This window comes from Semicossyphus pulcher, unplaced genomic scaffold (assembly GCF_022749685.1).
Source record: "Semicossyphus pulcher isolate SPU_LCO1_2020_fin unplaced genomic scaffold, fSemPul1.0.p SCAF_19, whole genome shotgun sequence".
In the NCBI taxonomy this organism is placed as follows: domain Eukaryota; kingdom Metazoa; phylum Chordata; class Actinopteri; order Labriformes; family Labridae; genus Semicossyphus; species Semicossyphus pulcher.
In genome coordinates this window covers 12,469,913-12,495,782 of record NW_027211692.1, presented here as the reverse complement: position 1 = coordinate 12,495,782, position 25,870 = coordinate 12,469,913, and the positions used below count along the sequence as shown (strand labels likewise).

The window sequence follows — 25,870 nt, the reverse complement described above, 5'->3', positions numbered from 1 at the left end:
GGCATTCCAGGGGAAACCAGCCCAAATGAAGTTTGAGATGGCGAGTGGGTGCGAGTGAGAATGAGTGGCTACATGTTGCAAAAAAAGCAAAACATCTACATCGAATGCGTTGAGAGACATGCCAACATAACTTCTGTGTTATTGGAGCTGTCATCTTCGGAAAACTACTTCAAATGACAACAAAAAAACTCGATGTCTGCCCGGGGAGAACCAAGGACATCCAAAAATAAGAAATCAAGAGATCTTGACATATTACAATACAACAAAATGCAACAATGAAAATAACTATAATTATGAACTGAGATGAACCACAACCATCACAATTCTGCGGTCCTCCGACTACAGAGGGCGCCACCCTCAATGTGCCCCTCCCCCAATCGGCCACGCTATCAGACATGTGTGTGAATGGACCCATTGTGTATGAATGTCTGGACTCAGTGCTGAGGAGCCAGGTTCATCTCCTCCAACGAGACGCCCCCGACAGGGCACCATCCTCTCCCCCTGGTGGGCGGGGCCAGGAGTCCGGCTGCGCGTGTCGCATATGTGCGAGAGAATGGACGGATGAGTTGAGTGTGCTTGGCTGCGTGCGTGACTGGGAGTATGCAAGGCTGGGTGAGACCGCATGCAAGAGACGGGAAAAAAAATACAAATACAACATCTGAAGAGAAACAAAATTGAGAAACGCAACGCAATGAGGTTAGCAAAGGTTTCAGGAAAGAAATTCTGCCTTTGAAAGAGAGGCTGATCCTCAAAAATCCCTGAAAGGAAGAACTTTGGATATGAAAAAAAAAAATCATCGTCATCACAAGGATTATTCTTTTGTTTTGAATTATTGTTAAGTTAGTATTAATTGACACTGGACAATGCTATTGGCAGGTATGGAGCAGCAGTGCATTGTATTGAGATGCATTTGGTGGCTTTTGGGCTTTTCTTTTTGCCTCCAGTGTGTTCCTTTTTATGATACTTTTTATTTTCAGCTTTTAGTTTCATTGCTTCTGTAAAGGTGATTGACGACGATCGTATTCCACCCTCACGCCAGAACCCTAACCTACGCACCAGACATGGGCTTGATGCTGTGAAATAATGACACCATCACTATAATCAACCAAATGACCAGTTCCCCCTTGTGACACTTTATTTTTCCTTCAATTTACAGCAAAATCACTGCTTTGCAGTATTGTTGCCATAAGGGAGAAGAGAACAATGGCCATTTCACGTAGGATTGTGAATCATAACCTTTGCATGTACTAAACTATAGCACAGTTATTTTTAGGGTATTTTAGTTTCCTTAGGCTGTGGATACAGTGTAATTTTCATTTTAAGTAAAACTGTGCTTAAATGTTACATGTTTCCCCCTCCCTTACCCCTCACTAGTGTCCGACTTGCTAAATAGTTTATGGTTTTGCACATTTACTGCAAAGTGAGGCCTGAAGTCTTTCTAAAGGTGTGTTGGTCGGTTTCATAGGTTTTGACCAGCCAACAACCTCTACAATATGCATCACTCAACCACAATCTTTGTTGTATTTCTAGAGTAATCCAATGATGCTTTTTAGTGATACTTGAGAAAATAATGACTTTATTTCAGGAGCAGCAGTAATGAATCTGCTAATGTATCTCAGCTAGACTAAGAGAGGATTTAACTTCCTTTTCTCAAGGTCAAAGGGTGTCCCACATGTCAGGCTAGAGTTGTCCTAAGTGGGTTCTCCTGAATAATAAATAAACCCATGAACAAGTTTGCTGTACCTTTAGTACCTTGCAGAGTCCTTAGCCCCATACTCCTCTTTCCTCTTATACCAGCTAGGTGTACAAACTTACCCTTGCTTACCCTTACCCATTTTTTGTGTTAACTTCAAACACTGTAGTAAATGATTACAAATTGTGCTCATACACCTTCTGTTGAACATAGGGGTATTTTTTTTGCAGCATTCCTTGTTAGCAAACATGTGGTTTCAAATCTAAAATTATGACATGGAAGGAAAAAAGTTGGTTTGCCCAAAACACCTTTTTGGGAGATAGGCTATACAGGATAGGTTGTCTTCAAGAAAATAAATAGTGAAACCCAAACTGGGAGACTGAGTGTGTGTGTGGTCTGTTGTGAAGAGGTGGTGTGGTTTATCATTTTGCGTTAATGTTTTGTGTTTAAAAAAAAAGAAAAGAAAAAGTAAAACAGCCAAACTTCTTAGTTTTTCTAACGGTTAAGCTTGAATTCAAATCGAGAAAATGTGGATCCTGAATGGCCAGGGAAACCGTTTATCCGCATGCGCACTGCGGCAACTAAAAATGATGCATTCAGAACTATTGGAAATAAAGCGCAGAACGGCTTAGTACACCCTAAAGAGCCACAGCGCCTAGATTAAATGTTTCAAGCGTGGACTTATAGAAAAGCGTTTTATAGGTGAAGTACATATGTCTACATTCCCCGACTCGTTTTGCTTTCCTGTATTTTCTACACAAACGCTGAAATGTGTACTTCCCGCTGCTCCGCGGAGTTGTCGGAATTTACTGAGAGCACTTGAAGGCAGCATAAGAAGGAACAGGAAATGAAAGCTGTGTTTTGGACAGGCACTTTTCTCCGAACAGACGGTGAGTTTTGACTGTAGTTTTGTCGCCTTAAATATAATTTTAAACTTTAAACGTTGTGTCGCCAGGACTAAAACGAATAGACGATAAAACACGCCTGCAAATACGAAACGGGTTGCAAGAAAAGTGGCCGTAACATATGTAATATGGCTAACGAAACATTTCTAGTATTTGGGAGTGCCAAGTTAACGTTATTTAAGATAAAGATAAACAAGGAGTGATTTATTATGTGGACAGTGCGTTGTCTTGTTTCAGGTGCGTTGCGTGAACCCACAGAGTATTTGCTTAACTGCGGTTAACTGTCCATGTTTATAACAGTCCATTTTTATAACAAAACAATGTTATGGAGAGATACACTGGCCAAACAGTTGCCTGTAAACTTCACGTGCACTCAAACGTTGAGAATATTCGACATTCCTCAAGCTTTCAATATTGCATTTTCTAAAGTTAACACTGAAGTTAAATTGCTGATAATAATCTTGCCGCTGCATGACACCTGTTACCTGTTTGAATCCTGGCGCCTTATAGGCTGCAGGTTGGCTCCATAATGGATCAGGTTTTGGGGACAGCTGAACAGCCTGACCTGACCACAAAGGGTGTGTCTTTGTATGTGTGTGCTGGGACTGGGTGGGTGCTGGCATAAGGCCTCCTATTGTCACTGCTGTGCGAACTGTAACTAGAGGAGAGCAAGCCCATACACACACACATTCACACAACAACATAACTGATCCTCTAACAGGAGCTGAGCCGGTTTGGGGCTGTTCTCCTGTTCTTCAGTGTTAGATCTGCTCTTCCGCACATTGACTTAGTTAAATTAAGCCAAGTTAGGCTTGTAGTTAAACCTCCTGGGTTTAATAGGGAAACACTAATTATACACAACAATACTCTCTGACAGTCATGGGATGCAGGACCATAAATGACAGAAAGAAGCATCAGATCATAACACATTTGAAAAACTGAAATAATAATTGATCATTGACATACATGGTGATTAATTTGACTCTCTAAACTCAATCAAATTTATTTTTTCAGAAGTCACCAGGTTTTTTTTCAATGTACAGTTTTAGCAAGTTACTGTATTTTGCTGAACAGGTGCAACACGTAGCTCTTCATCCATCCTGCTGTCCTGGCAGATCTTTCCCCCCAAACCTTCAGCCCTGAGCCCAACCTCTTGTCTCCACCATGGACAATCTTGAGGAGGACCTGACCTGCTCTGTGTGCTACTCTCTCTTCGCTGACCCGCGAGTCCTGCCGTGCTCTCACACCTTCTGTAAGAACTGCCTGGACAACTTGCTCCAGGTGTCTACAAACTACTCCATCTGGCGTCCGCTCCGCTTACCACTAAAATGCCCCAACTGTCGCAGCGTGGTGGAGCTGCCCCCGGCGGGCGTTGACGCTCTGCCCAGCAACGTATCTCTCCGGGCCATCATTGAGAAAGTAGGAGAGAAAAGCTATGAAATATTCCCTTTTGACCTCCTATCAGACTCAAGTCCTCTTATTTGACTTCATTTTGTGCTCATCAGTGATGTCTGTTTACTCATCTTCACAGTACCAGAGTGAAAGTGAGCCAAGACCCCCTCCCTGTGAGGAGCACCACAGGCAGCCCCTGAACATGTACTGCATCCAGGATCGACAGCTGATCTGTGGGATGTGTCTGACTGTCGGGGAGCACCAGGGCCATCCAATAGATGACCTGCAGGCGGCCTTCATTAGAGAGAAACAGACCCCGTCGCTGCTGCTGGCGAGACTCTCTGAGCGTCGATGGGCACAGGTGGGAAATCCAGTCAATAATTTCAGCAAATGCACATGGAAAGCTGTATTTTGTTCAATTGATTTATGGAAACAGCTAACCTTTCCTGCTGCCCTCTCCCTCTGTTAGGTGTGTGAGCTAGGGGAGCAGCTGGAGCAGGAGAAGGCCCGCTGTGAGGGTCTGGTGAGGCAGGACCGACAGGAGGTCAATCAGTTTTTCCAGACGCTGGAGGCGGTGCTGGCCCGGAAGAGACACGCCTACCTGGAGGCTCTGGATAAAGCTGGTGCGGAGGTGTCCAGGGCCTACGACCCCCTCATAGACAGAGTCAAGGAGCTGCAGGTGAGTTTCACACATTCAGAGACTGTTTCCCACAAACAAGATACTTCAGCATAAGCAGGAAGTAACAGGAAATGGCACATTTTATTTTGGTAATTTTTTACCAGATATCTTTGTTGGTCTAATACATTGGTACTAAATACAGGAGCCATAACGGTTAAAATTTACATTTGAAAATATAAACAGACAGCCAAAAATCTGCATATATACTATATGCTTCATAAACGATCATCAGGTTATCCTTTAATGTTCTGTTGATTGATTGACTGGCTAATTTCCTGTAGGAGGAACAGTTGGACCTGGTGTCTCTGGGCTCAGCAGTAGAGGAGGAGGACTCGCCACTGGTCTTCCTGGAGAAGGTGCATATATTCAGAGAGCGGGTGGAGGAGTTCATTAAAACCCCTCTGCCCTCTGTGATAAATCTCTCCGTCAACCCGCGGGCGGCTGAGTACCTCCAGCAGCACTGGCCCGTTGTGACCATCGGCAGCCTGGAGGAAGCTCCCGTCCCAAAGCTGTGCTGCTGCGCCCGATGCGGCGGCGCGGAGGCCGCTGCAGAGTCTGAAGCTGGGAGGGATCATAACGAAGGCTGGCTGCAGGACCTCCAGCCGACTTCTTCTGTGGTGCTGCTGGGGTTGCTGCTTCTGCTGGCAGCGCTGTGGGTCAACCCAGTGGGAGGGGCGTCGCTCGGTTTCTCTCTGCTCTCTCGGTTCAGTCAGATGGTTCACGGTGTGAGCAGCGAACTGATCACGTCTTTCTGTGACACGGCAGGGTCGGCATACACGGTGATGGAGGCTGCTGTAGGGAGATGGAGCTGTGCCCTCTCCTCAGCGGGTGAAAGGGCTGTCCAGCAGCTGGCTGCCTTTATCAAAACTCTGACATCTCACTGAAAAAGACCAAACTGGAACAATCTTCTTATTTCGAAGCTGAGAAAGACTCACTTACACATTCCTGTTGTAAAAGAAAAACGTCCACAAGCATTTGTTTTAAATTATCCGCAATTTCTGATTTAAAATTTCTTGGATTATTTCGATATTCAAAAGTAACCACACTTCACCACTTGAAGAAAGTTGACCTTGAAAATTCAGTGAATAAACAGATATTAAAGGCCAGACTGTAACACTAAATACATGGAGGACCACACAGAATATTTAAAAACCCGATTTCTATGTAGCTACATTTTTAAATATATTGTGTTATATTCCTGTTTTGTTCTAGTTTTATTCACACTGCCTTATTAATGTGCACAAATCATATCAAACACTAACAAAATATTTTACCATACATTAGGTTTGCAATAATTGGGAACTTTAAGTATTAAGCTGGTGCCTACCTTTCCCATCATGCAGTGCTGTTATGTCATAGAGCTCAGGACACCAGCACAGCTGCTGCACATGTATCTCCTTACAGTATGAAAACTTTAGCGCGTTGTGAGTGGAAGCAGACACACAGTGAACCTGTCCACAGATCATGTTGCAGTGATGCTCCCTCGCTGTGCCTTTAACCATCCTGCCTTGACCTCACCACACTTAACAGCCTTATTGGAGTGGACTGTTGCTCCACGATCAATAGTGCTTGTGCTTAGGACAGTGCGCTTTATACTAAAGTGGTGCAGACTATTTTAAAACTCCTTATAGGAAAATCTTTACCAAAGCACTCCAGAAATGTTACATTATAGATCTTATGTTTCTGCAGCCACCTGTCTGAACAAATGCTTTTTTTAAATGACTATATAAACGATTTCTGTTGAATGTTACAGACCCGTTCTGGTGGTTGTAATCGTCTATATGTTCTTTACTTTTATTTTAAAACAAAACGTCATAATAAAATTGTTTAAATACTTTAGATTGTTGTTGTGTTCATAATTTTAAAAAGCCAGTGTGAGAGAAGATAAACTTTAATTAGTGTTGCAGTGAGCTCAGTTAACTGACGCTCGCTACAGTTGTCTTTGTTGTGTGAAAAATGTCATTCATGCATCCACATGACCCCGGAGCAGCACATCCCCATTCATCACACATTACATTAGTCTTGACTGTTCGTGCAGGTCCCACACAAGTTGTATTATTTTAGATCTGCCATTTGTTCTTCATCTTTTAGAATGCGTAATATACTTTCTGGCTTGTTAATGGGAGACTTAAAGGGGACATACTTAGCTATGTTTTTGAATCACGTTGGTAACGTTTGTTTTATTCTAAAAATTGTTTACATATTTTAATTTAATTATTTTTTAGGGCCTCTCCTCCCTCCTGAAACAACAAGCCGTTTTGCTATTCAAAGGTTAGACCGTAGCCACGATTGGCTGACAGTATTTGGAGTGACTGCGTAGCCCCTCCCCCATGTGTGCGATCCCAAACTGCACTGTCACTCCAAAGTTGTAGAAAACATGGCTGCTCTAGGATCGGTCTTGCACCCCTCGCAGGACTCGATTGTGAATGGGACAGCTATGGGATCCCTGACCGGTGTTGAGGAGGCAAACTTGTGCTGACCGTGGGGCTAAATTAAATTTTAATTTTCAAGGACAATATAAATTATTTCCAGGATATTTGGTCATTTTAATCAATTTCCAGGTTTTTCCAGGACTGGAAAACTAGTCTCTAAATTTCCAGATTTTCCAGGTTTTCCAGGACGCGTGGGAACCCTGGATATGTACGAGCCAGAATCACCAGGACGTATCAGAATGGTAAGTTGAAATCTTAACGACTTGACTACAAGCTACTGAAGCTAGTGCAAGATGGCAGCCTGAGGTGATTGGTCTATTTCAGCGAAAGCAAGGTTCTACGTAGAAACGTGCAGCTGTTCTGAACGGCCCATTTCAGAGGCGACATTTTTAAAGATGTCATTCTGGAAAAACCGAATTATGCAGTTTTCACTTTTTCACTGTGAACAATAAACACCCAAAAATGTTAAACCCATGCAAAATATGAGAATATCCTTTCAAAAGATCTGGCCCCTTTAAGATGACCTGTGACTTTATAAGAATCTACTGAAGCCATGTGACAAAAGATTTAAATATTATGAGGAACATTTGAATCATTTGCATGCATCAAGAACAAGTTTGTATCAGAAAACATTTATTGGGTGATACAGAAGTAAAGAATAGCAGCATTTCATAGTAAAGGAGAAGATAAAAAGAGATACAAGTATTTACACAGGGTGTGAAAATGAAAGTAAAAATGAGCTGAGCAGAGGTTCGTCAGGTTCAAGCAGTGACAGCTTCGTGCTCTTTGAACACGATGGTCTTGGGGTTGATTCCAACACTCTTGGTGGTGTTGTGAGTCTTGTAGATGCCAATGAGACGATCGGCGATCTCAAACATGTTGTTCCTCAGGGAGATGATGATGAACTGAGCGTTCTTTGTTTGCTCCTGCAAACAAGGTAAAGAAAAATAAATTACTGATATGAAGATGAGATTTTTGTCCAGATTTAAATGTTTTTACTTTAGGAAACATTTGTACAAAACACTACAAAAATAACGTCCACAGTGCAGTGCAGGGAAAGGGTTAATAAGTTAGCTGTTTGTTTTGAACCAGCTCCCAAAAACAGGTGATTTGTCTGAACGCCAACATTATTCCGGCGTTACACAACAGAAACACAAAGCTCTCATGAGTCAGTGATTACTGCACTGATTAGCTCCAGTATTTAAAAATAACCGGCTAATACAACGGTATCACACAGCAGCAGCCCATGAGGCTCTCTGTGACTAGCGTCTTACACAACTACAAAATGGACTTTATACTTAAAAGAAACCGATCTTAAATGTCTATATTTAACACCATACACACAGGTGCATACTCACATAAATGTAACAGGCCACGATGGAGACGTTCTTGAAATCAAGAGCGGCATCGATCTCGTCCATGAAGTAGAGCGGTGTAGGTTTGTAGTGGTGCAGCGCAAACACCAGAGCCAGAGAGCTGAGGGTCTTTTCTCCTCCTGACAGATTAAAGATCTTTTTCCAGCTCTTCTTTGGAGGACGAACACTAGAGAGAGAAACAGAAATATAAGCGCTCAAACAGAAAGGACAGGATGTAAGTCTAGAAAAGCATCTGTACAACTAGAATCAAAGTCCTACCTGAACATGATGCCCTCAGAGAAGGGGTCCAAACTGTCCACGAGCTCCAGCTCTGCGTCGCCACCCAGTGTGAGCATCTGGTAGTTTTCCTTCAGCTTGTTGGTGATCATGTTGAATCCAGTCATGAACTCGTTGAGGCGCTGTTTGCGCAGGTCCTCGAAGCCACGTTTGAAACTGTCCCTCTCTGTGGTGATCTCGTCCAGCTGAGCCACGCGCTGCAGATACAGCTCCTCCTGAAAACACACACAGCGACGTAGATGAGAATTGTTCTTATGTATTTTTCCACAACTTCTACTTTCTTTCAATCAATTACAATTTGATAAGTGCCTCTCACACTCTGTGTATTTACTGTAAGACAATAAGAAAAATAATTGAAACAATTACAAGTGTAAGATTAATTAGATAGAAGGATGCCTGTTCTAATTTGTGCGTACCTTCTTCTTGTACTCAGCGATGGCCCCCAGATTGGGCTTCATCTGAGCACACTGGGTCTCCAACACGGTCATCTTGTTGATGATGACGTTGGGATCGGGGATTCCAGAAAGTTCAGCAGATGTAAGAACAGGAAGTTCCTCTGCTGGCTTGTCCTCAACGGAATGAAGAGACAGCTTTGTGGCCTGAAGCAAATAAAAAGAATCGTTAATTAAGACTCAAATTTGTTATCTAAAAAGTGTCTGCAAAGTTGATGAGCTCAAACAGCCTCATGCACCTCTTTCTGCCAGTGTTTGATCTTGTTGTTGTGTTCTGTGATGGAGGTCTCGATCTGCTCGACGCGGAGCCGGACGCTGAGGGACTCCTCCTGCAGCGCGTGCTCCTGCTGCTGCAGGACCTTTATCTCCTTCAGCACGCCCTGATACTGCTCCTGCACCTCGGGAAGTGCAGCCTGGTGGGCAAAAGACAAAAAACCCCACACATTTTAAACTTTTATCACTTTGGTAAGACCGAAGTAATACATTATTAACAGTTTCAACTAGTTTTGAATCCTTTGTGGGCCTTTTATTGGCTTTATTTCCTAACTCAACATTGAAAGACCAGATTTTTAACAAACAGCAGTCATTAAAAAGGACAATGCTACTTTTGGAAATATTAGAAAGAAATATCTGATCATTTTTCTGTAACAGGAAAAACCCTAAATAAAAAACAGTGATCTTCAAACATAAAGCGCTGAGCGGTGAATAATTCACCTCAGCCTCCTGACAGTCCTTCATGATCTCCCCGGCCTCCTCTTCCAGCTTCTTCAGCTGCTCTGTGAACTCAGCCATCGACTTCTCGTTCTCCTCCAGCTCGCCCTGCAGACGATTCACGCTGTCCTCACATTTCTTCAAGTTGCTGCGAAGGGGACACAGAAAGCAAACAACACGGATGTTAGCCTCTGACAGAGTGGCAGCCCTTAAACGTGTGTGTGAGTGGATAACTGCTGGTGATGTATGGTTCCATCTTACTACATGATTCTTTTGTGACAGATGAAGAGAAAGCGTCTTAATGTTCACATGGTTACAAGGAGCTCCATGACAGTAATCCATCTTTCATCATCAGGGTCTAAGCTAAGCCACATTTAACCTGTGTCTACGCAGGAGGTGTAACAAGAGCAGTCCTTCAGAAGAGATTAGCAGCAGCATTATGTCCCGATCAGACGATCAGGGGCGGCTTTTTTGTAGTCGTTTTCAATGAGAGGGAAGCGTTTTGCGCGCTGCTTTTGCGTTGCTGAGCGCCTCGCGTTTTTGAGGAAATGCTCTGAGTGCCTCGAGTTGAAAAAACTTCAACTCAAAGCAGAAAAGCGCCTGGCGTCATAGCCGTTTTTTTCTCATTGTCCAATCGGATGAATGGAGAGGCAGGCCAGCTGGTGGTACTCGCTGTGATCTACCCACACGATTCCCTGTTTCCCTGTGATTAATGGGATTAATGTATTTCGGAACAGCCTGTCACCCTCCATCAAAGCCAGAGCAAGTGCCCTCTGTCCATTTTTTAATGCAGATATAACTAATGTATTGAACACAAAGTATTTTAGCTAGCCAAAATCTGTCAGTTTACAAAATAACGGTTAGGTTAATGACAGCTAATGATTCGGCGGTTGCCTTAACAAAAGTAAAAGCGAGCTTCTCTTTGTTCTCCATGTTTCAATACACCGGTAGCTTCTCACACATCCCAGATGTTCTTACAGACATATTTTTATATTGCTGTTGCTCTGTGATCATGATTTGATTTAATGCAGCTCATAAAAATGACTTGCTAAACAAAGCTAACAATAATCCCTACAGTGCTGCAAATTAATATAACACAACTGTGAAGTCATCCAACATAAAAAGACACAGATCAGTGGCATCACTTGTGTCATACTAACATGCAAATAGCAGCCATCAGAAAGTAATGAAGGCAATAATGTGCATCTCAAGATATATGCTACAAACAGTAGCACCTCTCCTGACCATAGGGAACACTGATTAATGTGGATAAAAGGCCAAATGGTGCGAAAAAGAGCCCCATTTTAGCATTAAATGGTTACACATTAGAAACTGCACCAAGGTTGTTATTTGACATCGATACGCTGCATAACTCCTCCCCCACAGCAAACCATGTCACACACAGCCAACAGTGTTGTTGCCCTACAGCAGACTGCCGGGCTGTCCAGCCCACACAATCAATCTTCAACGTTCCAGCTTCAGATAATGTTCACTACACGCTGCCACAACATTGATTACCTCAAAGAAACCATGACAACATAAGGAAAGTGTTCCTGTAAGCTCCCTATATGTGACGCACAGACAAATGCTCTAGTGTAAAAATAGAGGTACTTCCTGACTTGGCCCTTGTGATGGACGGGGATGAGTGTGTGAACATTGCAAACATATTAAACACATTATTTCCTCACCGGTCGGCTGTCTTTATGGCCACTTGAGCTTTGGTGATGGTTGAGGAGCAGTCGTCCAGCTCCTTGTTGACCTTATCCAGCTTGTCCTGCTGCGCCTTCAGCTTGTGGCTGTTGATGTCTACGATCAGGTTGTGGAGCCGCTTCACCTCGGTCTCCACCTTCCCCGCCTTACTGGAGGCTGCGTCATAGTCTGAGAGAGAGGGTTGTGAAGGGGGAAAATAATGAGAAAAAATAATAACATTCATGTTGGATGTTCAGTTTCTAATGACTAGTATTCAGAGTTTAAACTGGAAAAACATTTTGATAAAATTACAGCTCACTCTGACATCAGTTTGATCATTATCTTTATACAATTTAGCAATTAACGGCAATATTTCTCTTCGCAGTTCACAGGAGGACTCTACCTTTCTTGAAGGCCTCCAGGCTCTTCTCCATCTGTTTCTGTTTGGCCTTGTCTGGGGCAGCAGCCAGCACGTTGGCCTCAAGTTCCTTAATCTGAAGTTTCAAGTGAGCCTCCTGGTCAGCTAGACTCTGAAGGAAAGAAAGAAAACACTCAGCCACACAGGCTCACTTAAAGCGAACGTTTACATCAGTAATTATTGTCACATTATATGGCTGAGTATGAATTAGAGAGGTTCTTATTTCAATCACAAATGCAGAGTCAAAAATAGACTGAAAGAAATGCAAGAGGTGTGTTTGCTTTACGGTCATGCTGTTGGCGTATTTTTCCAGAGTGTTCTTCATATCTCGGAGCTGAGGCCGCAGACGCTGGACGCTCTCCTCCAGCTGCAGCCTTTTCTCTTGGCAGCCCTGCAGCTTTGACACTTTCTCGTTCAGTTTGCTCTCCATGCGGTCGAGCTGCAGAAAACACATGAAAATCATTGAATGTGACAGAAGGGTCGATCCTCCTTTCAGAGTGGACGTCATTACAGTTTAATGATAGTTAAAACTTAATGATGTTTTTCTCTTTAGTTCTGGTTTGTAAATCACAAAATGTTAATGATGCAATAATTTGATTCAAGAACAAACATATGGAAACAGTGTATTAAAAGCTAGTTGCTTAGTGTGCCTTGGTATAACAAATGAACCTAAAATATTAAGCATCATGTCTTTATTGGAATCCTTTGATTACACTGAACACTGAGGAAAGTCATGACAAACGTGTATTAGGACTTAGAGGTAAAATAAAAACAATCACAGCTCCCCTGTCTAAAAGAATCAGTGTTAGCGCTACATTAGCAGCTTTCAATTAGGTGCAAATTACAAGCGCATGTTTCCTGCAGAGTGGACACAGCTGTGTAAATTTTGCCTTTCCATCGGACAGAATTTGTTTGAATGTAATACTGTACATTTCTATGAAAGATTTGTTGATATTTTATAACACCGGAACTTTTCGCTACCTAGCCTCTGCCAACTACGGATATTTCAGGGCTCACTGTGTAGCCAGCGGGTATCCAAAAAGCTATTACTAACAGACTAGCAACTTGTGACACAAGAATGAAGTTGGAGTTTAGAGTCTACGATTGGACGGTTTTCTGCTGCGTTATGCAGATATGTTTTTAAAAAGCTAAATCGTCTTCAGACAATCGCAGATGGTCTGCTTAATGTGCTTGACTCGTTTGCTCTCCACACAGAAGTTTCCCTGCATGGAACCAAAGCCCTCTCAAATGTGATGGGTCATTACTTCTTATCCGTTTATAGAGAGTAAAGAAACAAAATGACTTTATATCAATATCACTTTCAACTTCTGGTCTGTTTTGAAAAGAAAATCTACCCCAAGACATCTGTTAACACAAACCCTAATGTGTGTAGTTTGCACTCACCTCCCCTTGAGAAAACTCAGTGCCAATAGAGGAGCCCATCCTGCCTTTCAATACTCTTCCTCCTCCGGTCATGGTTCCTGTGAAGCACACGTAATATTTATCACATCCTTCACTGAGAGAGCCAAAAAGTATAAAGGGTAAGACGAACAAGTAATCCACCCACCGGCCATCTCGATGATTTGTCCCTTCAGGGTGACCACTCTCCAGCGCCGGTCTTTCTGGAAGGCCATCCTCGTGGCCTGCTCCATGTCCTGGGCCACCAGGGTGTCCCTGAGGGCGAAGTAGAACGCCGGCCGCACACTTTCATCTTTCACTCGCACCATGTCGAAGAGGCGGGGGCTGTCCTCTGGAGTGCGGATGGGAGCCATGTTCTTCTCCCAAACCTTCATCTGAAGCAAAGGAGGAGGAGCAGAATGTACGTCTTTATCGATGATCCCAGGAACAAACCCAACAACTTCCTAACCGTCTTGATCAGCTACTGCAGTTAATATAACTAAAGCTAAACCAACCTCAGCTCTAAGAGAACAAATGAGCGGTTGACAATCTTTATTTGAGGTCTCAGATCTTTACCTTGTCAAGACCAATAAAGGTGGCGACCCCGATGTTCTGTTCTTTGAGGAACGTCACACATTTCTGAGCTGTGTCAATGGTGTCCACCACGATGTTGTCCAGAGCACCACAACTGGAGGAAATGGCCACATCATACTTCTCATCTATGGCTCCAAGGTCTCCCTACGAGCACAATAAGATATCACGATACAGCGACTACAAACTGCTGCTTTTCATTGCAGGTTGATATAACAGTTGTTTACCAATCTTCCAAAGATGCCGGGGATTCTGCCGCTCTTCTTCTGCTGCATGAGGGCATCCAGGACCTTTCCTCGACTGCGGTTGGAGGACAGAGAGCTCTTGGCCTCATCCACCTTCTGCCTCATTTCCCTCACCACTTCCCTGGTCTCGTTATCCACCTTCATCAGCTGCCCTAGCTCTCCTTCATCCTGCAGAGAAAGAAGAGGAGCAAATTAAGGAGAAGCTTTTTTTAGGATGCAAAATGTCCCGTGTAAATGCTGCCTTAAACAATAATGTTGATGCTGGTTTTTACCTTCTTGAGCTCCTGTTCTTTCTGGGGTATTTTCACTTCCAGGTCTTTGATGGCGGCACGGCGCTCACGCAGCGTGTCAGAGGTTGTCTGAAGCGTCTGCTTGGCGGTGTTGAGCTGTGTCACAGCGGTGTTGTGGCGGCTGAGGTAGATGTCGAGCTCCGACTGAGCCAGGTCCATACGAGACCGGGTCTCGTTTACTGCCTTGCTGAGCTCCATCAGCTCTTTCTCTTTGGTCTGGAAAGATGAAAAGCGGACAGGACGGATGAAAGAACAGAAGACGATTTGTTAAATGCAAAATGTAAAACAAAACATGCAACAAACTAACACAAACATGTTTATATGCACACCTCTTTGTCCTGCTGCAGGCCGCTGGTCTCCTCCTTCAGACTCTCCATCACCGCCTTAAGTTTCTCCTCCTCTTTCACCTTCTGCTTCTCCAGCTCCTCCTTGCCAGCCGTTGCCTCAGAGATGGCCTTTTCGCTGCTGGCTGGCACGCCGCGCACTTCCTCCAGCTGAAAGATGAACCAGACAGGAGAAGGTACAAAAACAAATGAGATGTGTGCCACTCTGGATTTCCAAGCAACAGCAGCTACACCTGTCTCAATTTAATGCAAGGACACAATTCAATACACTTCAGCAAAGCACGGATTAATAGCCCTTTATCTCTTATATTAAATTATAAGATCAAGGGTTCAGTGAACACTTTAGGAGACAAGAAGTACTAAATAAGAGGATTACATTTTGGCCAGTGCCAGTAAGAAGCAACAGTGCTACAGATTCATAAGCAGGCCAAAACACACAACCGTAATCAACTATAAACACACACTCAGGACTGAGCAAGTCCTGGTTAAGACTGGCACAACAGTCTGCTGGCAGGGCTGGAACAAGGCAAGGAGTAGTGTGTGCACGTATTCTTTGTTTTGCAGGGTTAACTGCGGGTGAAATGTGAATATGGCTGCTGGGAGTGTTACACAAGCCAGGCCATAGTTGACTACAACACAGCAGAACACTGCTCCCCAGAGGTCTGCCTGACTCTGACCAAGACAGAGAAGAGTACAGGGACTGTAGGAGCAGATAGTGTTTTAGGGCAGAGAGGATACATTTACAGCTACAAGGGAACTCTAAACTCTAGGTGTGTGTTAAAAAGTGTTTCAGTAAGTGTGCGAGATGGGGAGACACCGGCGTGAGTGACAGGAAGATCATACATTGTGAAACAAGAACATGAGTGAGACATCAATAGAAGCACTAACAGTCAGCTTGTGTGTTACTCCACAGCCCCCTAGTGGCTAGTTTATGGCAGAGAGTATCCCTGCCATAAAATTTGATTTACAATTCTATACAGTTTTTATTTTATTCAATGGATAATGTCGACTAATTTAGAAGAAGGGCAGGCGTTCCCGTTTTCCCAAGGTAGGAAAAAAATAAAAAAAATTAAAGCAATTTTCTTACACACTACAAACTTGTGATTATTGCTACTTTAATTTCACTGTGCTTAGTTAAACTTAGTATTGCTTAGTGTAGCTGTAACTATCGGGTATATTTACAAACAATCCATCTAACAGACAGGCTTTTTAAAAACACTACATTATATGGATTATATTGAATTTTTACACAAATCTGAATCGTCTCAGAAGAATGTTTAGGTTTCATTTAAAATCACACTTTTAAAATTCTGTATTTCTAGAAAATAAAATGACTTGAGGATCCTTTTTCTAATATACAGTTGTTATATGTAGTTATGTGATATGAAAAGTGAAAAATGAACCATTGTTAAAAAACACAAGCTGTGCAGATGTGTTCAAAACTGTAAAACAAAAACTTAAAACGAGGGTTGCTTTTGGGGGGGAAACATTTTAAAGGTGCTTCTAGTAAAATTAATGCAATCTAAATTAATATTTAAAAAAAGTATAAATCAGAGTTCAAATGTGGTTGTTCGAGTCTGTAATTAATCTATCACTTATATTCAGGCTTCTGTAAAGCCATTACAAATGTCTTTTCCTCGCAGCCTCAGAACAACAACCCTGTGTGTTTTCTATAAGCAACGGAAACTGTATTTTTAGTGCCCATGTTTCTTTCTTGGCCAGAGGACAAAATAAACAGAGTAACAGTGGAGTGTCATACCACTGGTGCTAGCTTGTCTTGACTCAGTATAACCCGGCGTTTGTTAAGATACGCAAGTTATGAAAAACGGCTACAATTACTCTCCAGACAGATTGTGTTTGTTTGCATCTAAATACTGTGGAAATGCCCACTGTGATACTGCTGGAGTGAAACAATCACTGCAAAGTAGCAAACAGTAACACCAAGTTAAATTAAGCCAGTGAACTGTTTGTAGAAGATGACTGTCATTTACAGACCAACACACCTTTTCTTTGTCCTTTTCCAGCTGCTTCTGCAGTTTCTTGTTCTTGCTCTTTGAGTGTTTAATCTTCTCGCGCACTTCAACATCCTGCAGGTCCAGCTGGGTGAACTTCTCCTTCTGGGTCTCAATGTACTTGTTGAGCTTATTTTGTTTCCTGGTGGAGGAACAGCATTTTACTGGGTACACTCAGACTTAATTATGTAGGAAAAAATGACTAAATATTAAATAAGTCATAAGAATCTTAAAAAGATACAAAAAAGATTTTACATAACAAAGAGGAAGGGTATAAGAGTCTCTTTATAAAAGAGCAAACTCTTCACAGTCAAGCTGAGCCAGGTTTCACTTCCTACACACTTTGGATTGTAAGGTAATATCGTTAGTTGTAAAAATTAAACAGTCATAAAGGCCAAAAATGTATAAAAGTGACGTCTCAAAACATCATGTTTGATCTTTTTTCCAAAGAGAAAAAAACAACCTTATGTTCTGTTTTGTAACCATCAAATTTTAGTACACACAGATTACCAGTTACTTCTATTCTCCTTTTCAGGAAATGTTTGGGGGCTTCACAACAACCATAAAAAAATTAATTGAACTGGTAGAGAAGTTTGTATCCTTCTTAGCATGTTAAATTTGTAATAAAAAGCAGGGGAGGAAGAAGACACCAGGCCTTACTTCTCCACATTTTTGAGCTCTTGGTTCATTTTCTCCGTCTCCTCTGATATCTTTGCATTTTTCTCAGTGAGCTCCTTGGTGTCCTCCAAGATCTTCTGCTTCTCCTGCTCCTTATCCACCACACGCTTCTGCAGATCGTGACTGAAGGCGAAGACATGTCAGAAGAAAAAAACAGTGAGAGGTACACTTAATAATTTTCACACAAGGCAAAAAAAGAACAGGGCGTGACACCAGAGGAGGGTCATGCCTTCCCTGTGAAAGATTAAAAATAGAAAATAAAATTTGCACTCAATCTGAACACTTTTTTCTTTCTTCTAAGCTTATTACATTGAAATTTACCATAATTACATTATTATTTAATTTGTCTGGTACAGAACAGATCATGTTGCTGGTGCACTCACACATAATACTGGCAGAGTCGACTCTTGTGTTTAAAGATGTCATTCTCCAGGGAGAGGAACTCCACTGCTTTGTTCTTTTCTCCCTCCAAAGCATTCTTTTCCTTCTCAACTAGCTTCACTCGGTTCAGCTAGGACAGAGAAAATATCACAGTACTTAATACCAGGTGACACAACTTCAATAAAATGTGTAGTCATCAATCATGTGCCATAGAAAAAATAATTAAATAAATAAAAAGACGTTTAATCTAAAGTATCTCCATCATTCTGATGGCACATCATTATTTTGATAAAAGCTATAATGGCAATCTTTTGATTCTTACACTTCTGTGGCTTGGAGCCTCTGCTTATAATTAAAAATAAATCAAACAAAATAAATTGTCAACATTCTCATGTGTGCACAAAAAGTTTTAAAGGGACATGCCTAGGGTAGTGGGCTTATCCATTACTAAGTTATCCTACAAACTTGACAGTTACACAACAAAAACAAAGTATTATTCTCATCTAATAAATGTGTCCATCAAAAGCTTTCAAACATGTGCACACACAAATGACCCCCCCACCCCCCCAAACTCTAATCTCTACAGAGCAAATGCAGCGAGGACACAGGAAGGAACATTGCTTCTGAGAGTGAGTAGATAGTGTATGAGTGTATGTCACCTTCTCTCCCCTCTGCTCATTGAGCAGCTCAATGCGGCGGGCCAGGGTTAGGATGGGCTCCTTGAGACGGCAGGACCCTATGATGTCCTCCAGGTACTCCAGCATACCCTCATCATGCTCTGTCTGACCTTTGGGCTTCATCATGGCAATCTGCTCCACCTCGCCCTAGGTGCAGGCCAGAACAGCACATAGACAAAGACATGCATGCAATTATTCACAGGAGATTTGCAACAAAACAAAAACTCTTATTATTTGAATTAATTAAATAGAAAAAAAATCACAGCAGTCACTATTAAAATGTGTGGTCAATTAAATTCAGAACTCTAAACTTGCAATAATGCTGTAGGCTACACACACACACACACACACACACACACACACACACACACACACACACAACTTGGCAGACACATTCACTCATGTAGAGTGTACCAAAAATTATTTCTAGAGGCTCTCTGAGAACACAATGTTATTTCTGCCACATAGACACTAAAAATCATCCCCAAGGTTACACTTGGTCACACAGACAGACGCATCTTTTCAAATCTAAAAGTGAAAAAAATTTTAATAATGAAAAAAATGTTCTTATCTGAAAAATAAGGGATTTGTCTCAACCTGGTGTAAAAGGTGTTGTAGTGTAGAGTGAAGAGTGTTATCAGAGACATGTTAAAGTATTCATTTTGTGAAGACACACCATCACCCCACCTTGTTCCATTTTGAACAAGTTATAATTAATTAATTTAAAGTGACTCAAACAAAGGCTTTTGATAACATGAAAATGTAGACTCACTGTTGCTGCACTTGAATTTCAAAATCAGGTACATACACTTGGGCCCAACTTACAGATAGCTCTCCAGCCTTATAACATTGGTCTTAATGTGTGCTCTTTTTTTATTTCTGAGCTAGGCTGGCTAAGAATAGCAAGCTACAAAATGAATTCAGAGTAAAAAAAAACATTAATTTTGATAAAGTAAAAAATAAAAGTCTTAATTTTTTCTTTAAGTTGGTGAAAAAAGGCCGTTCACATTACTTTTAAGTAAGACAGAAAGGAGAAGCCAGGAGAGGAAAGAGGAGGGGGGAATTCCTCGTCATCCTCTGCTCTGACCATTGCACAAAATAGACAGCTTCCCTTTAGCCAGAGGCCTGGAAAAGTGACCTTGAAGAACAACCTAAAAGCCCTTCCAGTCATGCAGCCATGTCATAGACAGAAAGCTGCAAAGCTAACATCCAAGGAGAGTGAGAACATGCACACACTCTCGCACACATAAACAGACAGAAAAGTCAAGAAGGACACATATAATCAACCAGCTAACCACAAAACCCCAGCAGAGGGTAGAAACAAGCTGTTCACCTGAAACTACAACATACTGGAAAAAATAGCAAAATGGAATAAAATGTAAAAACTTGGACAACAAAGAATAAATCAGCCTTTTTTGTTTACTCTGACACGATTCAGCACCCCATAAGTCTAAGGTTAATCAGTAATAATGGCTAGGTCACACATGTAATACAATCAGAAGGGGTGGTGTAACTAGTGGCAAAACTCAAACAAAATGCTCAATAAAAAATACATAAAAATAATATAACAAGAAAAATAATTCTGAAATAAACAGGAATGCATTACATTCCCACTGGAGATAAAAAAACACAGGCATATGTTCAACCAATATCAAAAGCATGGTAATGGAGGGTGTCTGATCCTGCCACACTGAAGCAGCACTGCCAATATTGGGGTTGGGGTCTATTTTCACACGCCAATATTTACGTGCTGCTAAAGCGTGGCAGGTACATGGGAGAGGGAGGGGGGAAGGGAGGTTCAACCTGTCCTCACTGGTGGGTCAACCCCATCAAAGATCCCCCCCCCTACAAAATCTGAGTCAGTGGTTCAGCTCACATCCGGGTCCATGTTTGGGTAAAAAATTGCCTTTTTTCCTTAAAATTCTAAAGCAGCAAATAATGGTTCGCACCTTTTCCACATTGTTTCAAACCATGATGCGCTGCTATAGCAGTCTAAGGGCTGGCAGAGGACACATCCTCTCCTCTCAATTCCAGTGCAACAGGTTATTCCCACAGACAGGCATGGCTTTAAAGTAGCCATGCAACATTTAGCTAAAAGAGGACTGAGAAATGGGCAGAGAACGTAGAGCAGGAAATCTCTGACAGAATGAAATGGTCACAGCAAGGAGAAAAAAAAGAGGAGAAAAAAAGGAGTAAGAAGGGGAAGAAGAAATTAAAAAAGGTACAATTACCTGTAAGATTAGAAATCTGTTGTGGTCCAGGTCAATACCATGGCTTCGGAGTAAAGCCCCCACTTCTTTGAATGTGGTTTTCTTGCCATTGACATGGTAGGCTGAGGAATTGTCTTTGTTGGCAGTCCTGGAAACATAGAACTTGCTGTTGGGGATGACTTCGTAGTCATCTCCTTCCTGGCTCACAGGGGGGAGGGGCAGAAGACACAGAGCAGCTTAGAGCAGAACAGTTCAGGAGAAACTCAAACAGCTCTACACATCAAACGATAATACTCAGAATACTGACAAATCCACTGAGGGGGGTTACACTAAATCAGCCCACATTAAAAACAATCAAGAAAAAGGCTTGTTTGAAAAAGCACACAACAGATCTAAGCCAGCTACACTAACATGAAAATATACCTTTGCAATATTAATGTGTATTCTATCAAGTTAAATACATGTAAGTTAAGCAACATTTTACATAATGATGATGAGATTCTAAATGAAATGCATAACGGTATGTTATTTGCCTAAACATGTCATAGTTTTGGAGACAGGTCTAATAATTCAAGCTGTCTACACCACTTCTTTTTAAATATTTTTAAGTAGCAAAAATGGCTCATTATAAAGCTGACAGGCTTTATATAATTATGTCATTACTAAATCTACTTGATTTTAATTATTTGTGAACTCTTGGAGTAAACTGAGAGGCTTGGATATATTTAACAGTGGTGAAGGCAAAACGTACACCCCCTGTGGCAGATCAAATACAGAAATAGCCTAAACACAAGTACTTCAAACTACAGTTTGTTTTCAAGTCATTTCTCATCTAATGCAATAAACTATAATTTTATCCTCATACAAAAACCCATTTTGCTGACTTTTCACAGCACAGTCATCTAACTGGTGTCTTGTGACTAAATGGCACAATTAAAAATTATTTAAAAATAGAGGAATCATTTCTAACACATTATGAATCGACTATTGCATGTGTGGGTGTTAGTTGCAACTCTCATGACTGATTTCAGCCTATGTTTAGTCACTGACGTGATAATTTGTCGCATTATTATGTCATGAGCATTGAGGGAAAAATCTTTTTAAAATTCAAGAAAAATATCTGTTCACAAGAAATGTTTCTAAATGAGCCCATTCAGGCTAGATTGTGTATGGGTTAATTTAGGAGAGGCCAGAGTGAGTGAAGTGTGTATCTGTATGACAGAGATATAGATATAGAGAGAGGTATATATACCTTATCAATAATCTTTTGAAAATGCACCTCCACAGTACAGCTTTGCACATCTTTGTGTTTATCAGAGCTGTGAATCAGTACTGAGAGCTTTTTCGATCTGATCTTTTGAGCTCTGTATCCAAACACAAAGAGCATCGAATCTATCACATTGGACTTCCCACTTCCATTTGGACCAATGATGCACGAAAAACGCTGAGAGAAAGATAAGGGAGAAGATGAAAAAATATTTTAAATCAATTTTTCAAATATATTCTGCATCCACAAACGTATAATGCAAATCTCACAGAATTAGAAGCTATAAATGAACATTTCAGCATGGAAACAATGTGACAATGAGAGTATTTCAAGTGAGTGTAGTTAAGATTAATTTTAATATACTAATATTTGCAGAGCAATGAGGGGAGCTAAAAAAAGAGTGAAAAAAGAAAGGTTGAAGAAAGCCATAATTTAAGGGAAATGTCAGCACATCACTAGAATACTAACCTTTGTACAATACACTCCCTAAATCAAAATGGAGGAGTGTGACTTTTTCCACTTTCAGAAAAATATTTTTTAAAATTCAAATAAATGTCATATTGTAGTTTTATTGGTATTTTTCTAGTTTACTATGTCTACCACACCACAAATCATGTTATTTACAGTCACTTAATACATAATTAAAGAAAAATAAAATAAAATGTAGACACACCACACAGGATGGTGTATCTGTGAGCTTCAGACAACACATTAACAAAGTGTTTCCCACAAAGGGTTGACATGTTTAACCATGTTTGGTCGTACCTTGTGAAAAGGACCCAAAATCTGCTCGCCTGCATACGATTTAAAGTTGCGATTAACTAAGTGTGTTATCATGAGACGAGGAGCGCCCGGTTCATTGGTCATTGCTGGGGGCGGGGGTGGAGGGATGCTACCGAGAATCTCCTCCAAACTTCGATTATCAACCGCCTCGGCAGCTTCCCCGTGAGACGGATCTGTGGCACAGAAAAAAAGTACAACTTTTTATTCTTCTGTGCGAGTCGTTTCAGGTGGGGGACAGTGGTGCATGGGGGAGGGGTGGAGGAGCAAGAAAAAAACAAACAAACAAAACACAGGCAGCGAGTCACAACAGCAGTCAAACAACGACTCCCGATAAAGTTGACAGGCGTTATTTTTCTTTGTTCTGAAAACAAGAGTAAACCCAAAAAGAAAAGAGCCCGTGGCCTCTTATGAACAAATCCAAGTTATAATACAAACGCTCTCAGCGAGAAGCGTTGATACGCGAGAGTAGATGCGCCACATTCATTTCGTCGACAATAAATAACTAACGTGTACATTTCGATCATCAACGTCACATTTTTACTCATACTGAACTGCAACTGAAACTCTGACAGAGAAAATCCTGTTTTGAGACATGTATAACGTAAAACCGATTCTGTTTCCATCAGACCAAGCCACAACGACCTGTCCAAAATCTATTGTGCTCACATAAGCATAAACAAGCTGAGGGGTCGATGTTTGTAAATTAAAATGTTGCAGCCTGACACCCAGTGAAGCATTTCAACATATACTAAAGAACACAAACACCAGTTAATTCCTGTGTAAATCGTAACAATCGCGTATACATAATCATACAAATGATCAAGTTTTAAGAATTAAGCCAAACACCCTTTTAGTCTACAACATAACACCTTATAATACGGAATAAATTACCTCGTTTGCTGAGTGGATCCGAGGAAGAAGTGCACTCGACGATAACAAACTCATCTTAAAAATCATAAGACATTTATTGATGACTGACACTTTAGAAAAAAATATCCCAGCCATTCTAACTACGTGATGAGATTTAAGTGAGAAAAAAAAGCTTCACAGCTGTGCCAATTGGCCAGTAGCAACACAGCTATACACGCATCGCCATTGAGTGCACACAACTTATTTAGATTCACAGACACCAAAACAGCCTTTGTTACTTGCCAGTTGTCGGCGGTGCCTCCTCTTGGCCATTTGAGTTGGTTTCTTGAGGGGGTACATCCAGCTCGTCTTCGGAGTCATCCCGAGGCTGCGACCCTTTCCCTCTTGGCTTGGCGGAGGCAGTTGAGCTTTTTGCAGTTTTAGATGGCATGATTTGTAATCTGAAGGAGTCATTGGTAAAAAGGGAAAATCCATGAATGGTTTTTGTGCCTGTCAATCTCCAATCTGCACATTTAGTCGGTCACACGCAGCTACCGTTGTCAGGCTTAAATCATTACCACAGTCAAATCTCACTGCCGCCCCTGTAACTTTTACTCGGTATATTCTTTATATGGTAGCAACATTGTATAAAGTAGCAACATGAATAAGATTGTTTTAAGATTCATTAAGAAAGGCTGTCGGCCTGATGACATTAGAAGAGAAAGCAGCGATTAGGCTGCCAATCTACATGTTGATTTAGCGATTTAGAAGCTATTCCAGCACTAAAACCCAAATAAAAACAAAAATAAACAGCCTCCTCCTGTGATAGATCTGTTTTTGCCCTTCTGCCTCTCAGGTAGGCTTTTGATTTGCGCATCATAAAGTTGGACGGTTAATGACCCTCGCAATGATGATGGGGGAAACAGGAAAATAAGGTTTCGCATAAATTCAGTTAATATGCAAATAGCTTAATTTTTCCTCATAGCTCTCAGCCTAGCCTATGTTACACTGTAACTACAGAACAGACTCAGCGAAACTGTCCTCCTGGCCGATAGTGAAGACACAACGTCCTAAATTGATCGAGGACTCACACTGACACTGGTAATGGCTATTAATCCCCTTAACTTTTATGTTGGGGGCGGAGGTGTGGACGGGGCAACCGAACTCGCGAGCTGATTGAAAAACACATTCTAAAACGCAACGGTAACGGACTAATAATGACGTAATAGTTACACGAACATTCCCCTCATATGTAACTTGGTAGTGAGAAAATCGAGTAGCGTTACATTTGCCACGTTACTGCGCTATTGTTAAATTAGCTGCTGGAGCTAACTATGTGACGTTAAATAACGCAGCAGAGCTAAAGCTAACGTGATAGCTACCTTTGACTAGCAAATGTATCTGCGTTGAGTACGTGAAACGTTAACACAACACTGTTGCGTTAACTGTGTTTGAACTCAACGAAATAAATTTGAATTGAAATGAACGCCTAACTACCGTTTGCCAAAGCTAAAGTAGTTGACATTAACCACACAAAGGTATTGCAGCTCAAACTTTAGCAACCATCTATCCCATTAACATTAGCTTAGACAGTCGGAAAAGTTTCATGTTACTGTATGGGGTGTGTGTGTGTCAACGAAAAAGGCTATTTATGTTAAAAGGCAAGTAAAACAGCATTTCTCATAACATCCCGGAGTCTCGTTAACCTTGGTAAATGCGCTTTCCACCGTCAGTAATGTTAAGCAAAAGTCCATCAATAGTCAGTCTGGTTTGGAAATAACGTTATCCGTTTCAGCAAATAGACGGAACCCAGTGATTAACCTCAACTAAAACGCTTCTATGTACCTTCCACGATTTGGGTACGGTCTGTCAAGAGTCTTCCTTTCGGACCCAGATCACGGTTTCGACAAAAGTAATCGTTAATCCAAAGAGGTGTAAATATAATCCACAAAGTTTAGCCCCGTGTCATTCCGAGTCGCTCTCCTACTTGAAAACTCTAACTTGTAAATGGCGCCTAAACTGTGCCGTCGAACCAAATTCGTTACAAACTGACGCAAGGCACCATGGAACGTTCAAAGGGCAGGGGAAAAAAATTCAAAAAAGGGGACGAAGCCAACTCCGC

At 41.6% G+C, this 25,870-nt stretch overlaps 2 protein-coding genes across 5 annotated transcripts; one reads left to right on the top strand and one right to left on the bottom strand.

The window, feature by feature from the left end:
* Positions 1-25: 25 nt before the first annotated feature.
* On the top strand, positions 26-6,508 carry trim59 (tripartite motif containing 59). Of its 3 annotated transcripts, none has more exons than XM_069669089.1 (5): positions 26-2,583; positions 3,714-4,017; positions 4,130-4,351; positions 4,460-4,669; positions 4,951-6,508. In XM_069669089.1, exons 2-5 carry the CDS (start codon positions 3,763-3,765, stop codon positions 5,551-5,553), a joined length of 1,290 nt encoding a protein of 429 aa, XP_069525190.1. In that variant the 5' UTR covers positions 26-2,583; positions 3,714-3,762; the 3' UTR covers positions 5,554-6,508. The 3 variants fall into 3 exon arrangements, with proteins under 3 accessions (XP_069525190.1, XP_069525189.1, XP_069525187.1); XM_069669088.1 differs by having other exon boundaries at positions 3,673-4,017; XM_069669086.1 differs by lacking the exon at positions 26-2,583 and having other exon boundaries at positions 3,630-4,017.
* Positions 6,509-7,743: 1,235 nt separating this feature from the next.
* smc4 (structural maintenance of chromosomes 4) lies at positions 7,744-25,721 on the bottom strand. 2 transcript variants are annotated; one of them, XM_069669032.1, is made up of 24 exons: positions 25,594-25,721; positions 24,052-24,209; positions 22,882-23,072; positions 22,102-22,293; positions 20,871-21,047; positions 18,622-18,786; positions 17,965-18,092; positions 17,564-17,704; positions 16,895-17,045; positions 14,877-15,041; positions 14,530-14,763; positions 14,240-14,425; positions 13,998-14,159; positions 13,591-13,816; positions 13,428-13,504; positions 12,310-12,462; positions 12,009-12,135; positions 11,605-11,794; positions 9,920-10,064; positions 9,445-9,618; positions 9,170-9,352; positions 8,736-8,968; positions 8,460-8,643; positions 7,744-8,027 (listed from the first exon to the last, which is right to left on the bottom strand). In XM_069669032.1, the coding sequence occupies exons 2-24, from the start codon at positions 24,197-24,199 to the stop codon at positions 7,863-7,865; spliced, it is 3,897 nt and encodes a 1,298-aa protein (XP_069525133.1). In that variant the 5' UTR covers positions 24,200-24,209; positions 25,594-25,721; the 3' UTR covers positions 7,744-7,862. The 2 variants fall into 2 exon arrangements, with proteins under 2 accessions (XP_069525133.1, XP_069525134.1); XM_069669033.1 differs by lacking the exons at positions 24,052-24,209; positions 25,594-25,721 and adding an exon at positions 23,791-23,878.
* Between the last annotated feature and the right edge of the window lie 149 nt (positions 25,722-25,870).